The sequence below is a fragment of the Tursiops truncatus genome, chromosome 3 (genome assembly GCF_011762595.2).
Source record: "Tursiops truncatus isolate mTurTru1 chromosome 3, mTurTru1.mat.Y, whole genome shotgun sequence".
NCBI classification, from domain to species: Eukaryota; Metazoa; Chordata; class Mammalia; order Artiodactyla; family Delphinidae; genus Tursiops; species Tursiops truncatus.
In genome coordinates, this window is record NC_047036.1 from 165,613,127 (window position 1) to 165,637,751 (window position 24,625).

The window sequence follows — 24,625 nt, forward strand, 5'->3', positions numbered from 1 at the left end:
GTGAAGCCTCAGCAGAGCCTGGAACTTGTTGCTGGAGCACGTACCTGGTGATGGTCGGGGCTGGGGCTGGGGATGGGCGCCCAAGAGGCTGGGACTACACACACACACACACACACACACACACACACACACACACTTCACTCCCCCCGTTCCTTCTACCCTCCCTTAACCCCCCTCAGCTCCCCACTTCCCCTCCCTGCCCAGTCCAGCCCAGCTAAGCCCAGCCCAGAAAGGGCCCATCGCTGTGATTGGTCAGTGGTTCTCTGCACCAGGAATTGAGACACAGGAGACGGGAAGGAAGGAAGAGGGTGGGTGGGGCGGGGAGAAGGATGAGGCTACTTTTATATCTACTCCCAGAGCTGGATGTCTGTTCACCATGGACATGGCCGGGTACAGCAGGTGGGACGGCAGGCTGGAGGAGGTCCCCGGAGGTATGAGCAATGGGGCTGCCTCACAGGTCCCCTGGGGTCCCTCTCTGACCAGTGGTTTGGGGTTTGATGGGAGCATGGAGAGGACCAGCCCAGAGAGGGCCTACGTAGTGAGTGCAGGAGAGACACCACAGGCCCTAGAGCCAGCTGGACCTGGATTAAAATTTCAACTCCGCCACTTAGGGGCTGTGTGACCACAGACGAGTTACCGTACCTCTCTGAATCTCAGTTTCCTGAGAGAAACCCAAGCATCCAGGGTTCAGTCCTCAGGGCCCAGGGATCCAGGGTGGTCCTGGTACCGGAGGAACTCAGGAGGAACTCAGGAGTCCATCTGTGTTATCCCAGGGCACTGGGGACGCTGGGGACAGAGACCCCTCCTCCTGGCCCTGGCTCTCTTGGTGGTCACAATCCTGTGGGCCCTCGTTCTGAGCGTCCTGTTTTCCAAGGGTGAGTGACTGGACAACGGGGGAGGTCGTGTCCAGCCCCGCTGGGGACATAGACCTTTTCTCCGTCCCTGAGCACACCGGCCAGGTCCCAGGCCCTTGCCTGGGTCTGAGTGTGAACACGTCAGAACAGAGTTTGTGTGCACCCACGTGTGTGCATATGTGCCTGTGAATGTGTTTGTCCTTTGTCGGTGTGTGTGCACATCACGTGCGCTGCACGCCTGTCCACCCACTCTGTGTGTCCGGTGATCAGGGTCCCTGCACCCCTCGGGCCGCGGGGAGAGTTCCCGAGTCCCCCTCTCTCTGCAGCCTCCACAGAGCGCAGGGCGCTGCTTGGCCAGCAGGATCTGCTGAGGACAAACTGTACGTGCAGAACAGGGGCTCTTGGGTCCCCAAAGTTCGGGGGCGGAAGGGTCTTGGACCCTGGCGTCGGGGTAGTGGGTGGGTCGGTGGGGACCTCACAGTCTGCTAGACTGGCCCTGGAGTTGGGCAGGGTCCTGTGAGTCCGCGAGGGTGACCTGGAGTGTGTGGGGTGGACGGGGGATCGTTCCAGCCTCGAAGCAGACGGCGGTGCTGGGTGTCCTGAAGGAGGAGGTCCGAGCCTGCAATAGCTGCTGTGAGACTGGTGGACCGAGGGTGCGGGGCTTGTGGCCGGGATTGGAGGAGGCGAGTGGGAGCTGGGCTCTGGCGTGTAGCGGGGGTGGCAGGCTGGTCTCAGATGTCCCGTCCCCATCCTCGCCCCCCTTCCCAGGCCTGGGGACTCAGGCGCAGCTGCAGACCGTGCACACCAAGCTTAGAGAGGCACAGTCGAAGCTGATCCAGCAGGAGAGCGCCCTGAAAGAACTGAGCGAGCGCGGTGAGGGCAGGACATTGCCATGATCCCTGACCCCTCACCCCGGCTGTTACCCTACCCTTGATTCACCTCCGGACCCTTCTGTGACCCCCACCTGTCCTGTGATCCTGACCATTGACCCCAGTCGTGTCCTCCATCCTAACCCTGACCTCTGGACTCTGACCTTGACTGCAACTCCTAACCCCAACTGCAACTGGACCCTACCCAGCTATAACAGTCCTTGACCGTGATGTCATTGTTGCTGTTTTTTTAACATCTCTATTGGAGTATAATTGCTTTACAATTATTAGTTTCTGCTTTATAACAAAGTGAATCAGTTATACATATACATACAGTTATACATATACATATGTTCCCATATCTCTTCCCTCTTGCATCTCCCTCCCTCCCACCCTCCCTATCCCACCCCTCTAGGTGGTCACAAAGCACCGAGCTGATCTCCCTGTGCTATGCGGCTGCTTCCCACTAGCTATCTATTTTACGTTTGGTAGTGTATATATGTCCATGCCACTCTCTCACTTTGTCCCAGCTTACCCTTCCCCCTCCCCATATCCTCAAGTCCATTCTCTAGTAGGTCTGTGTCTTTATTCCCGTCTTACCCCTAGGTTCTTCATGACCTTTTTTTTTTTCTTAAATTCCATATATATGTGTTAGCATACGGTATTTGTTTTTCTCTTTCTGACTTACTTCACTCTGTATGACAGACTCTAGGTCCATCCACCTCACTACAAATAACTCAATTTCGTTTATTTTATGGCTGAGTAATATTCCATTGTATATATGTGCCACATCTTCTTTATCCATTCATCCGATGATGGACACTTAAGTTGTTTCCATCTCTGGGCTATTGTAAATAGAACTGCAATGAACATTTTGGTACATGACTCTTTTTGAACTATGGGTTTCTCAGGGTATATGCCCAGTAGTGGGATTGCTGGGTCATATGGTAGTTCTATTTGTAGTTTTTTAAGGAACCTCCATACTGTTCTCCATAGTGGCTGTATCAATTCACATTCCCACCAGCTGTGCAAGAGGGTTCCCTTTTCTCCACGCCCTCTCCAGCATTTATTGTTTCTAGATTTTTTGATGATGGCCATTCTGACCGGTGTGAGATTATATCTCATTGTAGTTTTGATCTGCATTTCTCTAATGATTAATGATATTGAGCATTCTTTCACGTGTTTGTTGGCAATCTGTATATCTTCTTTGAAGAAATGTCTATCTAGGTCTTCTGCCCATTTTTGGATTGGGTTGTTTGCTCAATAACAAAAACAAACAACCCAATCCAAAAATGGGTGCTGTCATTCTTGACCTTGGCAATGACTACGGAAGTGGATGCTGACCTTAACTGATCATGACTCTATTACTGATGCTGAGCCTAGCTATAACCTGGACTCCTTTTACCTCGCAGTGACCCAGAGCTTGGCTGAAGCCGGTAGGGACCGTGAGAACATCCGCACTGAGCTCTTCCGAGCGCTGGAAGGAGTCCGGCTCGGGAACAGTGAGCACGATCCGGAGGGGTGAAGGGGAGAGGAGAGGACAAGTGGATCCCGCCCTTGGGCCCCAGGGTTCCCTGATCCGCCTGGCCCCGCCCTTTGACCTTGGCCTGGTCTCAGTGGCACCGACCCTGAGCCCAGTGCTCCAACACTCCCCTCCCCAATCCTCACCATCTGCTCCATTTGGGAGCAAATCACCTCTTTGATCCTCGCCACCCTGCAGGCTCCTGCGAGGAGTGCCCCAAGTCGTGGCTGCCATTCCAGGGCTCCTGTTACCTTTTCTCCACCCAACGGGCCACGTGGGTGGAGGCGCAGCGCCACTGCGAGGGCGCCGGAGCGCACCTGGTGATTGTCGGGGGCCTGGATGAGCAGGTGCGCAGCTCCGGCTTTGGGGGGCGGGGGGCGGGGAGAAGGAGTTTACCTGAGGGGGCGTGGTTGGGGGCGGGGCCGGCCGGACGCGTGGCTCAGTCTCCCCTCTTGCCCAGGTCTTCCTAAGTCGGAACACTGGTGGCCGCGGTTACTGGCTGGGCCTGAGGGCCGTGCGCAGGGCGCGCAGGATCCGGGGCTACCAGTGGGTGGACGGAGTCCCGCTCAGCTTCAGGTGAAGGAAGGGACTTGGGGAGGCTGACAGTTCGGATCCTAGGAGAAGCGCTTCGGCCAGATCTCCGGGCCTCCTTAGGGATGGGCGGGCTACACCCAGGAAGTGACTAGGGTTAAATTCTGGGGTTAGAAAGTTATATCCCAGGTGCGTGTGCTCAGGTTAGACCCTCAGGATGTCTAGGTTAGCCCCAAGCAATAAACAGGCTAGACCCCGGAAAGGAAGGCTGGACCCCATGGCCATCCTCAGCCTAGCCTCCCAGCAACACCCCCGCTAAACCACTGCAGCCACTGGAATCAGGGGGAGCCCAACGACTCGCTGGGGCGCGAGGACTGCATCATGATTCTCCGCACGGGGATGTGGAACGACGCACCGTGCGACAACAGGGACGACAGCTGGATCTGTGAGAAGAGGCTCAGCTGCTGACCTCCCCTAGTGCCCCAGAGTCACGCCCACTGGCACTTGTCCAATCGCCTGAGCCGCTCACCGTCCTGGCTCCGCCCACCTCCATTAATTTCCCGCCCCACCCACAGCGTAGGCCAGTAACTGCACTCTGAGACCTCCGCTCTAGCCTCACTGCAACCCCTCACCCGTGGACCTCACCTAGTCCCCACCCAACCCCAAAATCTGAGCTCCCCAGCCCTGTGATCTGACCCTATCGCCCTCCCTAACCAAGGTCAAGTAACTCAAGGATGGAGCTGTTTAATTTACTTTATTTACCATGCAGACGGAAGGCCTCAAAGAAGGGATTTTGAGAGCTTTCTTTGCAGCCCGAGGGAGCATCAATAAATGAGAAATGAATCTTGGCTCCTGGCTCTGGTTAGCTGTTCTAAGCTTTATCTCAGGGACTCTGATGTCACCCATGTGAGTGACCCTGACCTCAGGGGCCTATGATACCCCCCAAACCCAGTGGGTAACCTGCATTGGGCCAGGGGCTGTAGGGCACTGGGGACACAGGAATGAGTCTGACCCCCATCCCTACCCCTGGGACAATGTGACCAGTGACTCGACTGAGGAATACATGGTGCGTTTGAAGGAGCCACCTGTGTCCCCAGGGAGAGGAACTCTGCTGAGATGCTGCAGTGCTGGCCCTGTTCCTTGAGGAGACTGTCACCCTATTGTGGAGACTACGGGCAGCCTGACACAAGGCCCTGAGACAGGTGGGAGAGGGGCTGCCCGGATCTGATGAGCATGTCCCTTTCGTCTCGGGCACCCAGGTTCTGTGGGATGTTCAGGAAATACATCCAGAGAAGATGGACCTTCCAAGAACAATGGGATTTCAGCACATGGAGCTGGGAAGGGAGGGCTTTGCAGGTAGAGAGTGTTGGAAAGTGTAAGCTGTGGCTGAACCCATTTGGGGGGTGTGGGGTGCACACAGCCTGGCTTTATCAACTGGAGACTTTTGATCTGAATTTACCCTGCACTCCCAAAGCTTCCTGCTCCTGTCTTGGGGACCTGGGGGCTCTCCCAGCATTTCCAGTGGAGACGGATCCAACTGTCCAACTGAGGGGAGTGACAGGCTAGCAGCTTTTAGTTCTGTGCAGAGCTGAGCCCAGAACCAAAGCTGCTTAGAGCCCCCAAGCTGCCCAGCCCTGAGAGCATCCATGGAGCAGGAACAGGAGGGAACAGCACCCCAACTCCCTGGCCAGACAGAATCTTTCAGTGCTGTAACCAGGGAACCCCCAAACCTTCTCTGAATCCTCTAACCTGCAGCGTAGGGGACTTCCCTGGCAGTCTAGTGGTTAAGACTCCACACTTCCACTGCAGGGGGTGCAGGCTCGATATCTGGTGGGGGAACAGAGATCCTACATGCCTAGTGGTGTGGCCATAAATAAATAAATAAATAAACGCCAACCCAGAGCAAGGCATTGACCTTTCCCAGGAGCCATCTGACTTATGGATAGATAAAATACCTAGTAGACTGTTGACCAGACTGATGGATTTCCAGACAGTCAGCTTGGAAGAGCGTATGAGTTTCCTACTGCTGCTGTAACAAATGCCTGCCAACTCGGTGGCTTCAAACAATATACATCTATTCTACAGTTGTGGAGGTCAGAAGTCCAAGATTAGTTTCATTGGGACCTTCCTGGCGGTCCAGTGGTTAAGACTCCATGCTTCCACTGCAGGGGCATGGGTTCGATCCCTGGTCGGGGAACTAAGATCCCGAATGCTGTGCAGTGCGGCCAAAAAGAGAAAATAAACAAACAAAATTAGTTTCACTGGACTGAAATCAAGGTCACGAGGGTCAGGCTCCCCCCAAGAAACTCCATGTCACCCAGCAATTCCACTTCTGGATAGATATCCAAAAGAACGGAAAGCAGGGTCTTGAAGAGATATTTGCATACCCGTGTTCATAGCAGCATTATTCACAATAGCCAACAGGGAGAAGCAACCCAAGTGTCCATCAGTGGATGAGTGGATAAACCAAACATACTCATCCATATAATGGAATATTATTCAGCCTTAGAAAGGAAGGAAATTCTGACACATATTACAGCATTATGCTGTGTGAAATAAGGACAAATACTGTTGTTTAATGGGTACAGAGTTTCAGTGTTGCAAGACGAAACAATTCTGGAACGATGCGAATATACTTAACACTCCTGAACTGTCCACTTAAAAATGGTTAAGATGGTACATTTTATGTTATGTTTATTTTACAACAGTTGAAAAAAATTTTTTATTTTAAATGCACTTATTTCAAGCTTACAACTTAACAAGTTTTGAGAAATATATACAGATGTGTAAGCACCACTGCACTGCAGATCTAGAACATTTCCATCACCTCCTAAAATTCCTTCTTGTCCCTTCCCAATCAATCCTCCCCTCCTCCCCTCCCCCAGGCCACCACTGACCTGCTTTCCGTCACTATTGATGAGATTTGTCTTTTCTCAAATGCCATATACACTGAATCGTACAGTGTGTAGTGCTCTGTGCCTGGATTCTTTCTCTGGACATATAGTGTTTTTGAGATTCACCCACGCTGTTGTAGTTTGTTTCTTTTCATTGCTGAATCATCTCCCATTGATCGGCTGGACCACCATCTGTGTATCCAGTCACCTGTTGACAGATGTTTGTGTTGTTTGAATGTGAGAGTATGAACCAAGCTACTGTGAATAATCTCATGCAGAACTTTTTATGGATTTGAGTTTTCACTTCTCTTGGGTAAACACCTGGGAGTGGGTCAGATAGTAGGTAAGTGATTAAGTTTATAAGCCAAACAGTTTTCCAAAGTGGTTGCACCCTTTTTGCATCTCCAGTACTCAGCGATGTCTCCAGGCTCTGGTGGCTCAGGGAGGGTATTTTTGACCCAAGAGAGGCTTTAGCCGTTCTAGAACCAGGTGGAGGTGCTTATCTAGAGAAGAGCAGGAGGGGCGGAAATGAGGCTGGAAATTGAAGCTGATATTGTGGGAAAGCAGGAAGCACGGGTTTACATGTGCCTGATAACACATGTTTTCACGGGAAGATGAGACAGGGCAGGGGGCTGGGAAGCGGGAGGTTGGGGAGGGGTCTCTGCTGTTTGGAACTACAGCCCCCTGAACAGAGACAAATAGAAGGGTTGTTGACTGCACCCCAAAGAGGGGCCTTCTGGGGGTGACAACAGTGGTGCTTCAGCAGACCGAGGAGGAGGTTGGCCAGAGAGAAGCTGGAGAGGGGAGAGCTGATGGGAGAGCAAGTCTCCGTGAACAAGGAGCAATTTCTTTCATTCATTCATGCATTCAATGCCATCATTTTCTCACCCAGAAACATTTCTTGTGCACTTACTGTATGCCAGGCACTGGAGTTCCAATGGAGAACAAGAGGTAAAAATAACCTCTTGTTTTTTTACCTTAGACTGAGTGGAAGCAGCCACCCACAAAATCGTATAGACGCTATGAGCCCATTTATATGAAGTTCTAGAATAGGCAGAACTACTCAAGCTTGGAAAATTGTGGGCACAATCGTTCCCCGGGATCAGAGGCAGAGACTTCCTGAGAAGGGCCATGAAAGAACTTTCTGGAATGATGGAAACATTCTGTACCTTGATAGAAGTTTGGATTACCCAGGTGAATGCATTTGTCAAAGCTCCAAGAAAACACTGCTGGAATTTGTGTATTTCATCCTAAGTTATTTTACTCAAAAGGGAAAAAAGTTAGGAGAGCAGCCAGTGAACATTGACCTCTCGTTCACGGTCTGTGGGTTGGAGCATTTGGGAGGGGGATTTAGTATTGATATGTAGGGGGCTGGAGTGAGCTAATGTCTGCACCTTACTTTGAAATGCATGAAAAATAAAATGGATTGAGGGGTGGATGGATGAACAGATTTGTAATCAAGCAAATATAGACAGTGTTGATTGTAGAATGTAGGGATGGATTTTCATTCTAAAACTCAACTTTTCTGTCTGCTTGAACATTGTCATAATGAAATGTTGGGGTTCAGGTTGTGGTTGCTGCCTTCTTGGGGCTCACAGTCTGGCAGGTGATGAAGAGGAGGTGATGAGGAGAAATAGAAGGTGGTGTGCCCACGTGGTGAAATTGGAAGTGGAACATTGTGGAAAAGCAGTCCCCCCGCTCCCTGCACTTCTATCCTAAGGAGTGAGGAGGGGGAGGGAAAGCAGGGTCTGTCTTGGAGAGGCCAAAGGGGCTTGTGCTGGGAAGCAGGGGGTTGGGGGCAGAAGAGACCCCTTCCGGCCACCCTCTTACCCTTTCCCAGTAGGTGTTCCCACCAACAGCCCCCTGAGTGACCACATGACCCCACTGTCTGGGGCTGAGTCAGCAAATCAAAGATGACCTTGGAGCCCAGCCAGGGTTTCCTGGATGGAACGGCCCTATCTGTCACCCCGTTTTCCAAGGAAGTGAACTTGGGACAGAGTAGCTTGTCGTTTCCAACCTCCCGCATCCCTCCCCCCCAATTCCAGGACCCCCCGTCCGGGATCCTGAGGCATCTTACTGGGTTGGCTGAGGTATCTGGGGAAGCCCCTAGGGTAGGACAGAACACACACTCCTCCTGTCCCCTTGGCAGCCCCTTTGCCATCCACCTCACCACCCCGCCCCCAACTCTTCCCTCTCCTGTGTCCCCACGTCCACTCACAGATGGCTCAAATGGATGGATTTGACAGACGCAGACAGAAGGACCAGAGTCTAGAACCTGTGCTTGCCACTTACTCGATGGGTGAGCCTAGGCAAGTGACTTTGCCTCCCTGAGCCTCAGTTTTTGCATCTATCAAATGGGAACAATAATAACATCTACCTCCTCAGGTGCTGTGATCAGCTGAACGATGACCCCCAAAGATGTTTCCGTCCCAATCCCTGGAACCTGTGAATAGGCAACCTGACAGGGTGAAAGGGGCTTTGCAGTTGAGATTAAGTTAAGGATCTGGAGATGGGGAGATGATCGTGGACTACTCAGGTAAGCCCAGTGTTATCCCAAGAGCCCTTATAAGAGAAAGGCAGGAGGATCAGAGTCAGAGAAAGGTTGAAAGATGCTACACTGTTTGCTTTGAAGATGGAGGAAGGGGCCACAGGCCATTGAAAGTGGGGGGCCTCTAGAAGCTGGAAAAGCTAAGAAAACATTCTCTCTAGAATGTCCAGGAGGAGGGCAACCCTGTCCACGCCTTGATTTTAGCCAGTGAGACCTGTATTGGGCTTCTGACCTCCAGAACTGCAAGATAATACACTTACGTTGTTTAAAGCCAGCCAGTTTGAGGTAATTCCTTACAGCAGTCATTAAGAAACTCCTACAGATGTGATGTCTGTAAAGCACCTACTGTGTGCCTAGCCCTGCGCCACGGGCTGGGGACTCGGTGGTGACAACAGGCACTGCCCCTGCCCTTCTGGAACTCGTGTTCTAATGGGCACTGTGCAAGATATAAGCAAACCAGACACCTTCACAGGTGGGGGTCATAGAGACCATTGACAGGGTGACTGAGGGGCTAGGGGCCGCTTTAGCTGGGACCACTTCTCTTGGAGGGCAGAGAACTGGAGGATGAGGAAGGGCCAGCCAGAGGGCTCAAAAAACAGAAACGTGTGCAGATGTGGTTGGAGCTGAGCAAAGGAACAATGCAGGCAAGGAAGGTGCCAGCCACACAGGGCCCTGCTGGCTGCAGGGAGTTTTCTTCCAAGAGCCTTTGTGCTTTGTGGCGGGGGGCGGGGGAGGGTATTAATAATGGGAGATATGCGACATTGATGTGTTTCGGGAAATAGTGCTAACAGCGCTCCCATCTGTTGCTGGCTTCTCTCTATCCTGCGGAAGAGACTTTTTTTTTAATCGTGCCGAAGGACTTATGCACACAACAGCCTACGTGAGAGAACTGTGCATATACCCACTTTACAGATGAGGAAACTGAGGCCCACAGGAGAAGGGGGTGGAGCTGGGACTCCGTGGCCTTCTCTCACCCACGCGGGTTGTGGGGAGTCACCCAGTCGGGGGAAGCAGTGACCAGGTATATCCAGAAGAGGGCAGCACTCCTACCGTCCTGACCAACCTAGGGAACCAGCCTGCAGAAGAGCCAGATGGAGCAGAAAAACCTCACCATCCTAGACCAAAGTCCTTAAGGTCTCGGGCCCTGGTCCCTGAGGGACTGAGGACCTGGGGTCCTGGATTTCTGGGTTCCTGAGGGTCAAGACTGGGATCTTGGGGAATTCGCTGGCGGCCCAGTGGTTAGGACTTGGCGCTTTCACGGCTTTCGCTGCCGTGGCTGGGATTCAATCCCTGGTCGGCAAACTAAGATCCCGCAAGCCATGCAGCATGGCCAAAAAACCGGAATAAACAAACAAACAAATAAATAAAACAGACCCAGTGTTAAAAAAAAAAGAGACTAGTGTCTTGGCTTCCTGGGTCCCTAAGGGGCTGGGGGCCTGGATTTCTGGGGTCCTGAAAGTCAGGACTGGGGTCCTGAAATCCTGGATCTCCAAAGGGCTAGGGGCCTGGGTCACTGAGTGTGGGGCTTGGGGTCCTGGCTTCTTGGGTCCTTAAGGGTTTGGATTCCTGGGTTTCCAGGAAGCTCAGAGCATGGGTCCCTGATGGTGGAGCCCGGGGTCCCTGTATCTCTAGGGGGCTGGGAGCCATCCTCTAGCCTGGTCCCCACACAATATCCCATCCTCTCAGAGAACCATGGGCAATGTCAGAGAGAAACCCCCGAATCTCCCAGTGCAGTCCTGGAATGCTCTCAGGATTCCCAGGATGGGCTGGCTCAGCCCCCCTGGTCCCTGGGGATGTGCTGGGGCCTGGAGGGGCTGGAGGGAGTGGGCATTGGGCCTGGGAGTCCCTCCAGAAGGAAGGATGTGGACAAGCCAGCCTCTGTGTCCCCCTCATCCTGAGACCCCCCACCCAAGCCCTCGCCACCCACAACAGCACAAAAAAACAAAATCAGCCACGTGAGCTCCAGGACGTGATAGTGCAGAGCCAGCCGCTTCCCATCCCACACGTGCCTTTCCTCTTCCTGCTGACCTGCTCTCTGCGTGGATGACGGTTGGGAAGGGGAGTAAGGAGGGGCACATCTGCCTGTGAGCTCAGAGCCCCTCCAGGAAGGGGGCCCAGGTCCTACCCGCGGGGAGCTCTGGGTCCCAGGAGAGGCCCACCTAACACAGATGGACTGGGTAAGGGGAATACAGAGGACTGTGGGGTCTCAGAGGAGGCCTCCAGCCCGGCCTCTGCAGTCAGGGAGGCCTCCGTGCAAACTGTCACTGCAGGCCAGCTTGGCACCCCAGGAGTGGCAGCTGCCAGTGCAAAGGCCCTGAGGTGTAAGAGTGCACCTGGGGAGTCTTGTAGGGAGTGGGGGTGGGGGAAGGTGTGGCCGGAGAGGCTGAAGAGCAGCAGGTAAAGCCCTTGAACTCCAGGCAGGGGAGGCATGGAGGGTTGGAAGCGGGAGAAGATGTGGTCCTGCGGCTGTGGAGAGGGGACTGCCACCATTGTCCAGGAGGGAAGATGGTGACCGGGGGTGGGGTCGTGGAGGAGGAGAGACAGGACCAGTCAAGAGATAAGGAATGTGGCTGATGGGGTGGGGAGAAGGCAGGTGGTGGTGGGCAATGCTGTGCTCAGCCCGGGGCAGGGGTCGCAGCTGGGCCCACTCTACTTATCACACCAGCCCCCCTCGATTTCCTCCAATAGACCCTACTGCCCAGGGGATCCCCAGGCGTGTGCAGAAGGGGCAGGTGACAGCTACACAGGGCCTTGCGGGCTCGTCTTTGCCCTTTGCAAGTGCTGTTTCCCCTGCTGGGGATCCCTCCCCCTATCCATGAGCTGGGGGTCTCATTCTCTGCAGGGGTTCCGGCTAAACGTCACCTACTCAGAGAGCTTTCCTGGATCACTATTTAAATAGTGCCTCTGACACCCCCTCCTCCTATCTCCTTTATGTCTCTGACATCCGTCACCATCTGACATTTGTCTGTCTCCCCAGAGAGAACGTCTCAGCTCCAAGGGGAGAGATTTTGTCCAGCTTGTTCATGACATCAGCCCCAAGGGCCCATCATGGTGTCCAGTGTCTCACTGAATGCATGAATGAATGAATGAGTGAGTGAATGACAGTGATGAAATAAAAATTCACAGTTGTACTGAGCCTGCGCGTCTGGAGCCTGTGCTCCCCAACAAGAGAGGCCGCGATAGTGAGAGGCCAGCGCACCACGATGAAGGGTAGCCCCCACTTGCCACAACTAGAGAAAGCCCGCGCACAGAAACAAAGACCCAACACAGCAAAAATTAATTAATTAATTTAAAAATAAAGAATAAGGTCTTTGAATGCGGAGAATGTGCTTTAAAACAAATTCACATTTTAAGGGGAGACGAGAAAAATTTAAACATAAAATTCTTCCTCTGCCCTTTGGTCTCCTCCCTCGCCCTCTTGTGTGCATGGCGCATCTGCATTATGTGTGAACCAGACCTCCCCAACGGCAGAAATACCTACTCAACCATAAAGATCAATTTTCTCCCTCTGGCGCCAGCCCTGTAACTCCTTAGACGGTGACATTCCTTCCACAATCTGTAAGGGGTCACGACGAGCCACCACTCGCCTTATAGGTGCAGACATCTTCGGTGAACTTTCCATACAATGCTAATATACCATTTTCCTTAAAGATAGAGATGGATGCTGAACAGACTGGTCAGACAACCTGGGGCGATCCTGGGCAGTACCTAATGGTAGTTCTCAGCTTAAATACTTACTTATGACCTTATTAATGCCACTAGCTATATTACTTGTATTCTGCCTCTTTCACCAGATTATTGTTTCTTGCATTACGAAAGGTGTAATCGAGGGACTTCCCTGGTGGTGCAGTGGTTGAGAATCTACCTGCTCATGCAGGGGACATGGGTTCGAGCCCTGGTCTGGGAAGATCCCACATGCCGCGGAGCAACTAAGCCCGTGCACCACAACTACTGAGCCTGCACTCTAGAGCCCATGAGCCACAACTACTGAAGCCCGCGTGCCTAGAGCCCATGCTCTGCAACAAGGGAAGCCACCGCAATGAGAAGCCCACGCACCGCAGCAAAGAGTAGCCCCCGCTCGCCGCAACTAGAGAAAGCCCATGTGCAGCTATAAAGACCCAACACAGCCAAAAATAAATAAGTAAAATAAAATAAATAAATGTATTAAAAAGAAGACTTTAAAAAATGTGTTATCGAGCCTCAGGTAAATTTAATCATGATTAGGTGACTTGAAATGGTTGATCATATACATAGTCTTATAAGATCAGTGATTGTAATAATGTAACTCTAGCTATGGGAAGAAGCAACAGAGGGAACCATTGCCTGGACCATAATGAGCTAGTAAGAGAGGTAGTCCAGAAGCTTTTGGCTACTGTAACAGTCCACTAATAGCACACTGAGTGGCTGTATCCATGAAATCTTCGCCAGGCCTGGGAACGAGCATTCCTAGCACCATGGGACAAATTGGTCACGAAATGCCTCCCAAACTTTGGTCGAAATTAAGACCGAAAGGGAGGGGATTGTAACAGGATGAGGCACTTTGTGCTGTAGGAAAATTGGCAGAACTGGCCCTCGGATAGACCGGGATTTCCAGGAGACAATTTTATGAACTCAGTTTCTTGCATCATCCCATCCTTAGGAAACCACTAACACCATTAACTAAGATATCCGTTCCTCAAGAACAGCGGCAACCTTCTACCAAGATGAGTACTCAAATATTTAATATGAAAAAGAATATATATGTATAACTGACTCACTTTGCTGTATAGCAGAAATTAACACGACATTGTAAATCAACTATACTTCAATAAAATTAAAAAAAAAAAAGATGAGGGACTTCCCTGGTGGTCCAGTGGTTAAGACTCTGTGCTTCTAAATCAGGGGGCGTGGGTTCCATCCCTGGTTGGGGAACTAAGATCCCACATGCCACGTGGTGCGGCCAAAAATAAAAAATTTAAAGTTAAAATTAAAAAAATTAATAAAAAGATGACTGCTCGATTGCACGAACCCCCCTTCTCCAAAATCACATCTATACTGGCCTCCTTTACCTCTTCGGAACAGCCCTCAGAGCTCTCTGAGAGACTGTCTCCCGGGTTATAATGCTCAGGTTGGCTCCAATAAATTTTTCCGTTTCTTTCTTAGATTGACTATTGATGAGTTTTTTCGTCGCATGAACGAGCGATGCACAGGAGATGCACGGGGCTGAACAGAGTTGTGGGAAGTAGCAAGGATTGGGGGTGATTGAAGCCGGGCGGTGGTACAGAGGTGAAGGGAGAGGTCCTAAGGGGAAACTGAGGCCTGTGGGGGATGGGGGGTGGGGGGGACGAGGGCCAAGTCCAGCCCTCCTCCCCTCCTCCAGCAGGAGGGCTGCTGGAGGAGGGCCCTGCTTCTGTCCATCAAGCCCTCTTTGGAAACAGTTCTGCAGAAGGCCGGTAGAGGGCGTACGTGTGTGTCTGTATGACCGTGTACTTGCGCGTGTGCGTTGCATATCTGTGGTGTGTGTCTCTGTGCGTTTTATGTATGTTTCGGTACACTTATATGTGCATTTGTGTTTATGTGTGCATGTGATTACGTTGTGTGTATCTGTGTGCACATTGGGTGCGTCTATCTTGCATCTGTAGTCCCACTGTGTGTTGTCTCTGTGTGTTTAAGTTGTGTGTGTGTGTACCTCTGTGCATTTCTGTGTATTTGTCTGTGTCTGTCTATGTGTATGCGTTGTGTACCTGTGTGGTTTGGTGGTATCCTGTGGTCTGTATCTTTGTGTGTGTGTTGTGTAGACGCCTCTGGGTTGTGTCTGTGTGCACGTGGGGCATGTGCAGTTTTGCATTGTGTAGGTATCTGTGGTTGGATAGTACTGTTTGTCCGTGTGTCTGAATCTTTTTTTTTTTGTTTTTGCAGTACACGGGCCTCTCATTGTTGTGGCCTCTCCGTTGCGGAGCACAGGCTCCGGACGCGCAGGCTCAGCGGCCATGGCTCACGGGCCTAGTGGCTCCGCGGCATGTGGGATCTTCCCGGACCGGGGCACGAACCCGTGTCCCCTGCATCGGCAGGCGGACTCTCAACCACTGCGCCACCAGGGAAGCCCTGTCTGAATCTTTGTATGTGTGTTGTGTGGATGTCTTTGCATGTCGATTTGTGCTTTTGTGGTGTGTGTGTGTGTGTGTGTGTGTGTGTGTGTGTGTGTGTGTGTGTGTTGTGTGGGTGTCTAAGTGGAGTCTTGGCAGGAACCTAGCATCACGCAAGCCGTCGAATCCCAGTTAGAACATGTAGGGCCACTGGGCACCACTATGGCCTAGGGCTGGGGCGCCTGGGCCTGCAGAGTTGTCAGAAGCTCGGAAACTCCAGATTCCATCACAGGCCCAGCCTCTATCCAGAACCCCGTCCTGTGGCCTCCCCGCAGCCCAGCAGGACTTGTTCCCAAACTTTCTCCTCCTCGTTCCTGTGTCCTCACTGCCCAGCTGTCCACCCACACTGGTCATTTTCCATAGCATCTTCCAAGCACCCACCCCCACGTCCCTCCCATCATAAAGGCTATCTCATCTCAAACCTACCTGCTTCTCTCCATCCCCATTGCCACTGCCCCAGGCCACCTCCTCTGGCTCCTGGACGAGGTGACAGCCCCCCGCAGTGTCCCCACCCTCCCACCTGGCCTCCATGAAAGTCCCCCAGGGTCCCCACCCCCCAGGCCTCCTGCCATCTTCGCCCACCCACTGGCCCCCAGTGACTTCTCTCTGTTGCCCACCTGACAACTTTCTCCCCTGCTAAAAATGTTCCTCGTCTGTCACTCAGCAAAACATGCAGTGGGTTCAGGTCCCCACAATTAGCCCTGATCAAGGTTGAGAGGGACATTTGGGGGCCCAGAATGAACAGCCTCAGGCCACCAGAGTCATTCATTCAGTAGACATGTACTGAGGGCTACCTGTCCTCAAGCTGGGGACACAGCATGACAGATGAGTGCCTGCTCTCTTGGAGTGCACGGTCCGGGGACATTCCAGCCAGGTCCCTCCCCGCTCGGTGGACAGCCTGGCCTAGTCCTGGTTGGTAGGTGGAACACGGGGGCACAGGTGGACGTCTTCCTGAGAGGCAGAGCATCAAGCCTGGAGTTGGAAAGCAGCCCATCCAGGAGTTTGGCCCAGGGCGTTCCCCCACCGAGAATCCCTGGGCACAGTGGTTGAGAGTCCGCCTGCCGATGCAGGGGACACGGGTTCGTGCCCCGGTCCGGGAAGATCCCATGTGCCGCGGAGCGGCTGGGCCCGTGAGCCATGGCCGCTGAGCCTGCGCGTCCGGAGCCTGTGCTCCGCAACGGGAGAGGCTGCAGCAGTGAGAGGCCCACGTACCGCAAAAAAACAAAAAAACACACACTTGTTCAGGTCTTGGCCAAGGGCGTGGTGGGGGGAAGCGAAAATGTGAAGAAATTTTCCCCTCCAAAGTCCTGAAGGGCTTTCATTGGGGTGGCGGGAAGTGTGAGGAGTGATCAAGAGACCAAGGGTGGTGGGCAAAAGGGCAGTTTGCCTGAAATGTAGTTATTTTCCTTTGTCAACAAGGAACATGTGTTCAGGTAATGGGATCATGTGTTTAGAGATGAACCGCAAACTATTTTAAGCACCCAGATGACTTTCAAGTGAGCCTGCCTGTTTCCCCTTGAGAACCAGGTCTCTAAGGCCAGGGTTCTCAAAGTGCGGCCCCTGGAGTTAACAGAAGTTCCTAGGAACTTGTTAGAGATGCAAATCCCCGGCTCACCCCAGACCTGCAGCATTGGAAACTCTTGGGGGGTGGAGGGGGGCAGCCGCCCCAGTTTGCCCACAGGAATCCCCTGGGGACCTCGCTAAAATGCAGACTCTGAGTGGTTACTCTGGGGTGGGCCTGAGGGTCTGCATTTCCGACAGGCTCCTGGAGGATGCTGACACTGAGGCCCGGGACCACACTTCTGAGTAGCAAGGGTCTAAAAAAAAAAAAAGGGTTGGGGACTTCCTTAGTGGTGCAGTGGTTAAGAATCCGCCTGCCAACGCAGGGGACACGGGTTCGAGCCCTGGTCCGGGAAGATCCCACATGCTGCGGAGCAACTAAGCCCGTGCGCCACAACTACTGAACCCGCGTGCCACAACTACTGAAGCCCGTGCGCCTAGAGCCCGTGCTCTGCAACAAGAGAAGCCACTGCAATGAGAAGCCCGCACACCACAACTAGAGAAAGCCCGTGTGCAGCAACTAAGACCCAACGTAGCCAAAAATAAAATAAATAATAAATTAAAAAGAAAAAGGTGTGGAGGGTTGACAACCAACCACCCTCTGTCTGTTTTCTAGACACACAGCTACACCCACTCCTTAACCTACTGCTGTCTACAGCGCAAAGTAGCTGGACAGAGGCTGCTGGGTGCAAACTGTTTACCCTCTGGTCCTTTACAGAAAAACTGTGCCAGCCCCTGGTCTAAAGGAGTCTCCCTTGGCCTGATCTCTCCATCCTGATACCCCCCCCCCCACCTCCTCAGCCGAGGGATGGCCTCCAACTGCGATTCCAGAAGGTGCCAGCATTCTCCCTCCTGCAGCCATACCAGCAGTTCCTTGGGCCTGGTTTATCTTCCCTCTGCCCCCACCCCACCTCCCCATTGTACTATAAACACGCTTGGGGGGTCTTCCCTGGTGGCCCAGTGGTTAAGACTCCACGCTCCCAACGCAGGGGGCCCGGGTTCGATCCCCGGTCAGGGAACTAGATCCCGCGGGCCGCAACTAAAAGATCCCGCGTGCCGCAACTAAGACCCTGGAGCAGCCAAATAAATAAATAAAATATTAAAAAAATAATAATAATAAATAAACACGCTTGGGCCTTGGCATCCCTCAGCAGCCTGAGGCAGGGGCCTGGGTCAAGGTGGGTGTTTTTGTTGTTTGGCCACGCTGCGGGGCTTGCGGGGTCTTAGTTCCCTGACCAGGGATTGAACCCGCACCCTCGACAGTGAAAGTGTCAAAGTGCCGAGTCCTAACCACTGCACCGCCAGGGAGTTCCCGGGTCAAGGTGTTGAGCGGATCTCTGAGGCCCTCACACAAGACACAAGACACGCTTGGGAAGGGGGCTATCTTCATCCTTTATCGGAGGGAGGGGGGGCGAAATCAGCGGCCCTCCAGGGCCCGGTCTCGGGCGATGACCGCCTCCTCGAACTTGATCATGAGCGTGGTGCCCTTGTGCCAGTGCGCCGTGACCTTGGCGGGGAAGCCACTGTGCGTGAGCACCGCCTCCACGATGCCAGCCGTGAAGCTGGCGCAGTTGAGCGTGCTGTTCTCCTTGGGCACGGAGATGTAGGTGTTGATGAGCGGCTCCCGCTCGATGATGTAAAAGGTGCGGGCGTCGTCATTGGCCTGCTCCAGCTTGTCGGCCTCCTTGCCGAAGAGCGCCTTCCACACGGCGCCCTTAACGAAGAGCAGGGCGCCCAGCACCTTGGTTTCGCGCCGGGCGCCCTTTTCGCGAGCCACCAGCGCATCCAGAACGCGGGCGCCCACCTGGCGGCCTAGCGCGGCCAGGCGAGCCTGCAGCTCCGCCACAGAGAAGACGCGGCTCTGGCAGTGCTGCACCAGCTCGGAGAAGAGCAGCGCGAAGGCGCTCAGGCTCACCTCGGTGCGCGGCCGGGCCAGCGCGCGCTCCAGCAGCGCCGACTTCCCGCGCGTGAAGCGCGCCTCCATGCCGCCGCTGCCCTGCGGGGAGACGAGAAAACGTGGGTGTCAGAGGCGGGAAGGAGCCCCTCTCTACCACCTCCCTTGTGCGCTCCATCAGTGATTTCCCACGTGGGAAGAGATGAGTAGAAGGAAAGGAGGTACCCACCTGTGCGTAAAGCATACCTCCGTTACGCCTAGCCAGCCACGGCCAAACGGGAGACGGGGTAGGCTTGTACCCTAGGCTAGGAGAGGATTTCGGAGGGAGGGGGGTAGAGGGGGAAGGTGGGAGGAGAGACAAGAGGGGGAACAGAAGGGGGCGCTCGAAACCACCCCCCTTCGAGTTCCAGGTGACCCTTGTGCGTTCAAAGCACCGACCTAAGCCCTCCGCCGCCTGTACGAGTAACCAGAAAACTAGTGCGCGGGGAGGGGGGCGTCAAACCTAGGGCAGGAAGGGGACGAGGATGGGGGGCCGTGAGCGTACACTGGCAGCTATCCCTCCCCCCGCCATGCGCTCCAGCAGCAACAGCGCTGACTTCCCTGGGTGAAGAGAACTTCCCTGCCTCTCCCCTGCGGAGTCAGAGAAACTGGGAGAGAGGAGTAGGGGGTGTGTGGAGACCAACGGCCAGAAGGGTTGGGAGCTTGGGGAACAGGCAAGACACATGGAGCAAGCCAGGAGAGGATGTTGGGAACCCTTCCAAACCCACACCCTCGGGCAGCACCAATTTGTCATGCACGAAGCATGCCTCTTTGAGTGGGCCTGCGTTTGTAAAAAGACTGGGGGGGCGGCCAGAGAAGGCGTTGGGAACACCCCACCCGCGTGCTTTCCAGAAAGGTAGCTGCACCGTGGAAGGAGGGAGGGGGCGGACTGTCGGATCCGGGGGTTATAGGGGAGCCAGGAAGGGGCGCAGTGATCCTCCCATCACAGGGCGTGAAGCCACAGCTGTCGGTGGCGAGAGACCCGGAAGGGGGTTGCTGGGAGAAAATCCCTAAGAGGTGCTGAGACCAAAAAAAAACCAAAAAAAATGTGGATCAGCGATGGGAATGGCAGCGGATGGGGCGGGAGAGGGGGAATCCCAAGGGCTCTGAGACACACACACCCCTGCTAAGGGTGGGGTCGGGAGGGGTAACTGAGAACCCCGCCCCACTACGCAGGGACCTGGCCAGAAGCCGGAAGGGTCTGGGGTTGCTGAGAGGGTCCCAACCAGGTCTGCGTGGGGGATGAAAAGACCAGGAATCTCAGGAGCTCCAGGACGCCCCTGCCCCGGTGCGCAGCTGCCTACATGGGGGCCGCCCAGCGCGCGAGAGGGGAGGGGGAGTGTTGAGACCCCTCCACCCACCTGCCATAGGGTTGGTGAGCTAAGCCGTGGAAAGACCGAGATCCCGCGACCCCGGCCCCGGCGTGGACCAGGCAGAGGGACCGGGAAGGAGCCCACCCTCCTCGTGGTCCCCCGGGGTGGGCCGAAGAGGGATTCCGGGGATCGTGGACGCCAAGACCCTGACCCAGGACCCAAAGACCCGCGGAGAGGGGTTGGGGAGCGGACGCGGCACGGCGCCGGGAGGGGTGGTGGCGGGCGGGGTCTCACCGGGACTTGCGGCAGCCGATTCGGCCGAGCTGCTTTACGGCGCCGCAAAGGGCCGGCGTGCGCAGGCGTCGAGGCGGGACGGGCGGGGCGCGCTCTGTGATTCCAGACAGTGGCCGCACGGGGGCGCGCGTGTCCGCGCGGCCCTACAGAGGGGTGCGGCCCGGGCCAGGGGCCTCGCTGGCCTTGGTTGGCCCGTGATCTGTCTGGGACAGTGGCACGGGTCGTCCATCTGCTCAGGAGCACACATTTGATGATGGGCACACGTCTCTGTCTTGGGAACATGTGCGTCCTTGGGCATATGTCTACTTGTCTCGGGGGCACACGTACGCCCATGCACACACACTCACCTGTCTTAGGGACACACATATGTCCATGCGAACATGTCCACTTGTCTTAGGGTCCATGCGCATGTTCGTGGGCACAAGTTCTCAGAGGACGTACATCCATGAGCCATGGGCATAGTACACTTAAGGGCATATGCCCTCATGAATACATGCCCTGTGGACAGATACATTCCCGAGCACAGTACATACTCAGGGGCTCATACATTCGTGGGCCCATGAACACTTAGGGAGACATTGGACATCTCAGGCCACAGACCCTCATGGGCACACACTCAGCGGCGCAGGGACTCAGTCGCTCCCAGGGTACACATTCATGGACACACTGGGACCCACTGCAGACATTGGTTCTCATGCCCCCTCGTGCCCCCAGGGTTCCTGGCATTACGTCCACGTGTTCACCGTGTGACCTTTCTCATTCTCCGAGTCTGAACACTTACAGACCCTCCCTACCAGGTTCCAAAGCTCCCCAGCCACACCAATAACAGATCTGAAAGCCGCGTTGTTTCCCCTTGGCCTTTATCATCATGAATCACGGAATGTGAGTGCAGAAACAAATGGACACATGCGGGTCCACGCTCTGAACACCCTCAGTGGCATAATCAGGCACACTCGTGTTGACACACACCTGTTCAGGCCGGCACAGCGTGACAGGTGGGTGTGACAGGGCACACACCCACAATTACAGTGATGCATTCCCATGGTGTGCCCACCCCACCCATTCACGCCTCCATCACACAACATCCCTCAGGACACACATGTGTTTACGCTGAAATGGGCACGTGTAACACGTGTCACCAACACCCACACCCACAGTGACACACTTCTGTGGTCGCCACAGCCACCCACGGTGACATGCGTTACACTCACAACACGCCGCAATACACGTGTGCATCACATGTACAGTGACATAGGGGTGCACACCATACTCGCTGTGACTCCCACCTTCAACATTCACCCATAACACCTTCCTGTGGGAAACACTGAAATACCCACCCTCCATGAAGTGCTTACCCCGACACACGAGCACATAGGCACACACGCAACTCCACAACACATTCACCAGGACACATGATTTTCTACACGTGGGATAAAGCGCAGCTTCAGACCAGGCTGGGAGCCCTATTTTCCATCTTCACTGAGAGGTGCTATCTTGTCCTCCGAGGTGTAGCCAGGGCTTTGATGTCTTTTCTTTTATTGAGGTGTGGGCTCTGCGGGGTGGGGGCGGGGGCGAAGGGTGGAGATCCGAGGTCAGACAGATCCCACTCTTGAAAGAGAATCTGGGGCCAAATCCAAGGGGGCCCCTCATCCGCCTCCCCTGGGCCCAACTTACGTGGATTTAGCATCTTCAGCGTCTGGAGGATTTTCTGTAATGTAGTCCTGATTTGGTTCATGTCTGAGGCTGGGGAGAGACGGGCAAAAGCGGAAGTGGGCCTTTCTTAGCTTTACTGGAAGCCTTCTCCCTGCCCGGCCCCCAGTGTGGGGTGCCACACAGCCCATGTACTTGGAGTTCCCATGCATTTATATACTCCCCAAGTGACTTGGAGGGTGACATCCATCACCTCTCCAAACCTTGTGCTCTGGAAGGGCGGGACCCTTGCTGTCCCCTCCCCCAACTCCCCAGCACCCAGCCCAATATTGGGCATGGAGGCAAATTCGCCCAGTGGAGATCTATAAGGGCACCTGTCGCCAGCGTCTTCAGTTTCTGGTTCCCTTCATGGACCTTGCTCTTGACCGTGTCAATGCCCTGCTTGACATCGTTCCAGCGCTTCTTCTCCTCGTCCTGGCACTCTCCCACCGAAAGAGAGACTGAGGGTGTGGGTCAGGGATGTCTGTGTCACCTCTGCTCTCCCTACCCCCACCTCGACCCAGGTCCTTCCCTCACCCTTCTGGAGCTCCGTTCTCAAGACGAGCAGCTCCTGGGACATCTTGGAATCTGTTCAGGATGGGGTGGGGAGGCAAGAAAACCTTAGAATCGCCTCAGGTCTGCAGTTGGGAGCAGCGCTGGACCGCCCCAGCTCCTGGGAACCCCTCCACACTGCCCCAGCCCCTTCCTCCACCACCAAAACAGAACAAAACACCTCACTCACTCTTCACCAGGACAAAGGCTAAGAGGACGACGCAGGACAGAGCGAGGAGAACATACAGGCTCATCGTGGCTCTAGGCAACCAATGGGGGACCTGGGCAGGGTCGGAGGCTGGCTTGGACTGGGCTGGAACAGGGGTAGAGGCAGGACAGGTCATCTCCAGGGCCCAACACTGCCACTCAGACCATCAACACTGACTGTAACGCCGGCGACAGCTCTTCACCTACCCCCACTGTTCCCGATACCATAAGCAGCTGTGGCCATCAACAACACTGCCACCAGCATGCACCCTGGCCAGTGCCACAAGCAACTATCGCTAACACTGTCACCATCATGCCCCCCTTAACACCCCTGTCACCAACACCCACCAACATCAATGCCCGTTGTTGCCAGCATTGTTTCCATCACCAGGACCTCATGAGCACCCTCACCAGCTCTATCTAGGTGGTTCTGTCCCGATCCACTACGTGGTCCCCTACTCACCGTCACCAACACCCAGACCTTCACCAGCACCTCCACCGGCACAATCACACCATCATCATCACCACCTCCTCAAAGCCACCCCCCCACCGCTGTCCCACACAAGCCTTGATGTCAGCACACCCCACCCCATTGGCCCTGACCTCCACACACGGCCCCTTGTCCCTCCCACGGGCCCCTTCCAAGGCTGTGTGATGTGGGCTAGTGGGCGGCTGCTTACCCTTGTTCTTGGGTGGTGAGTGACTGCCCTTTGGCTGGTGCTGGGTTTTGAAGGTGATATTCTCATAGGCAGGGTCATCTGCACCTGTGGGCAGGTCAGTGAGAGGGATTGAAGAAAACTGCCGAGAGCGCTGGGGCAGGGGTGAGGGTGGGAGGGGGCCTCAGACGACTTGGTTCACGGAACACTGCGCTCAACAAGCTTCTGGGTGTAAAGTTAAGGAGTGGGGAACTCAGATCTACAACTTGATTAAGCGGAGAGGATGTGAGTGAACATTTGGGTGATAAACAGACACACACACACTTTGGGTGGGGGAAGGAACCCTCCGGCCCCCACTTTCAGCTCTGTACCTCTCCCCTCCCCACCCAAGGTGTCTAACCTTCATTGGCTGGGGACCCCCGTTTCTTGTTTTTGAAGGCTGCCGCCTGCATCTTGATCTCCTGGTTCATGGAGCTCTCCTCAGCCTCCGTAGTCCCCAGCCTACCAATTTGTCTACACACAACCCCACCCACTAGAAAGTGTCTGGGAAGATGAGGAAGTCTCTGGGTCGGGGTGGAGGAGAGGAAAGAGAGGTCAGCCTCCTCTTTTCAGGGATGCAGGACCCTCCCACCCTGGGACATTCTCACCCCAACCTAGAGAGGGATCTTAGGAGACCAGTGGTCTCAGGGGGGACCAAGAAGAGACGCCCATAGACCCAGAAACAGAATCGGATGGTCAGGAACTTGCAATATACAAATGTATCAAATCAACATGTTGTACACCGTAAACTTATGCAATGTCATATGTCAATTATATTCAATAAAATAATTTTTCTTAAAAAAGAGGATGGTCAGGAACTTTACAGGAAGCGCTGTGTGTGTGTGTGTGTGTGTGTGTCTACCTGGATAAACCTCATCCTCCCATCTCCTCTTGCTCTCATGGGAAATGCTGTGGCACCCCAGAGTCCCACCTTTGGGGGCAGGGGCATCCAGCCTTGGAGGCAGGATTCCTAGGTCCCCACACCTACCTTCCCTCTGCCCTAGTCCCACCCCTCAGCTCCACCCTGAGAAGTTCTACT

The 24,625-nt window shown here is 54.4% G+C and overlaps 3 protein-coding genes across 6 annotated transcripts; 1 reads left to right on the top strand and 2 right to left on the bottom strand.

Annotated features, from left to right (window-relative positions):
- The first annotated feature begins 329 nt into the window (after nt 1-329).
- On the top strand, nt 330-4,624 carry CLEC4G (C-type lectin domain family 4 member G). Its single transcript, XM_033855176.2, has 9 exons — nt 330-431; nt 774-875; nt 1,181-1,234; nt 1,425-1,487; nt 1,623-1,727; nt 3,136-3,225; nt 3,444-3,592; nt 3,706-3,821; nt 4,106-4,624. Exons 1-9 carry the CDS (start codon nt 377-379, stop codon nt 4,242-4,244), a joined length of 873 nt encoding a protein of 290 aa, XP_033711067.1. The 5' UTR covers nt 330-376; the 3' UTR covers nt 4,245-4,624.
- A 13,652-nt stretch (nt 4,625-18,276) lies between these two features.
- On the bottom strand, nt 18,277-20,542 carry TRAPPC5 (trafficking protein particle complex subunit 5). Of its 4 annotated transcripts, none has more exons than XM_073803320.1 (3): nt 20,444-20,459; nt 19,027-19,102; nt 18,277-18,899 (listed from the first exon to the last, which is right to left on the bottom strand). In XM_073803320.1, the coding sequence occupies exons 2-3, from the start codon at nt 19,039-19,041 to the stop codon at nt 18,321-18,323; spliced, it is 594 nt and encodes a 197-aa protein (XP_073659421.1). In that variant the 5' UTR covers nt 19,042-19,102; nt 20,444-20,459; the 3' UTR covers nt 18,277-18,320. The 4 variants fall into 4 exon arrangements, with proteins under 4 accessions (XP_073659421.1, XP_033710371.1, XP_033710369.2 ...); XM_033854480.2 differs by lacking the exon at nt 20,444-20,459 and adding an exon at nt 20,198-20,408; XM_033854478.2 differs by lacking the exon at nt 19,027-19,102 and having other exon boundaries at nt 20,444-20,542.
- A 751-nt stretch (nt 20,543-21,293) lies between these two features.
- Nucleotides 21,294-24,063, bottom strand: MCEMP1 (mast cell expressed membrane protein 1). The gene is made up of 7 exons (XM_019944073.3): nt 23,948-24,063; nt 23,572-23,655; nt 22,875-22,997; nt 22,670-22,720; nt 22,468-22,593; nt 22,118-22,186; nt 21,294-21,995 (listed from the first exon to the last, which is right to left on the bottom strand). Exons 1-7 carry the CDS (start codon nt 24,015-24,017, stop codon nt 21,979-21,981), a joined length of 540 nt encoding a protein of 179 aa, XP_019799632.1. The 5' UTR covers nt 24,018-24,063; the 3' UTR covers nt 21,294-21,978.
- Between the last annotated feature and the right edge of the window lie 562 nt (nt 24,064-24,625).

Coding starts and splice junctions, on each gene's coding strand:
- CLEC4G (XM_033855176.2), top strand. CDS start 377: ATGGACATGGCCGGGTACAGCAGGTGGGACGGCAGGCTGGAGGAGGTC. Junction 432..773: donor GCTGGAGGAGGTCCCCGGAG/GTATGAGCAATG, acceptor GTGTTATCCCAG/GGCACTGGGGACGCTGGGGA. Junction 3,822..4,105: donor GGAGTCCCGCTCAGCTTCAG/GTGAAGGAAGGG, acceptor AAACCACTGCAG/CCACTGGAATCAGGGGGAGC.
- MCEMP1 (XM_019944073.3), bottom strand. CDS start 24,017: ATGAACCAGGAGATCAAGATGCAGGCGGCAGCCTTCAAAAACAAGAAA. Junction 23,656..23,947: donor GGGGTCCCCAGCCAATGAAG/GTTAGACACCTT, acceptor ACCTGCCCACAG/GTGCAGATGACCCTGCCTAT. Junction 22,721..22,874: donor AGCCTTTGTCCTGGTGAAGA/GTGAGTGAGGTG, acceptor CATCCTGAACAG/ATTCCAAGATGTCCCAGGAG.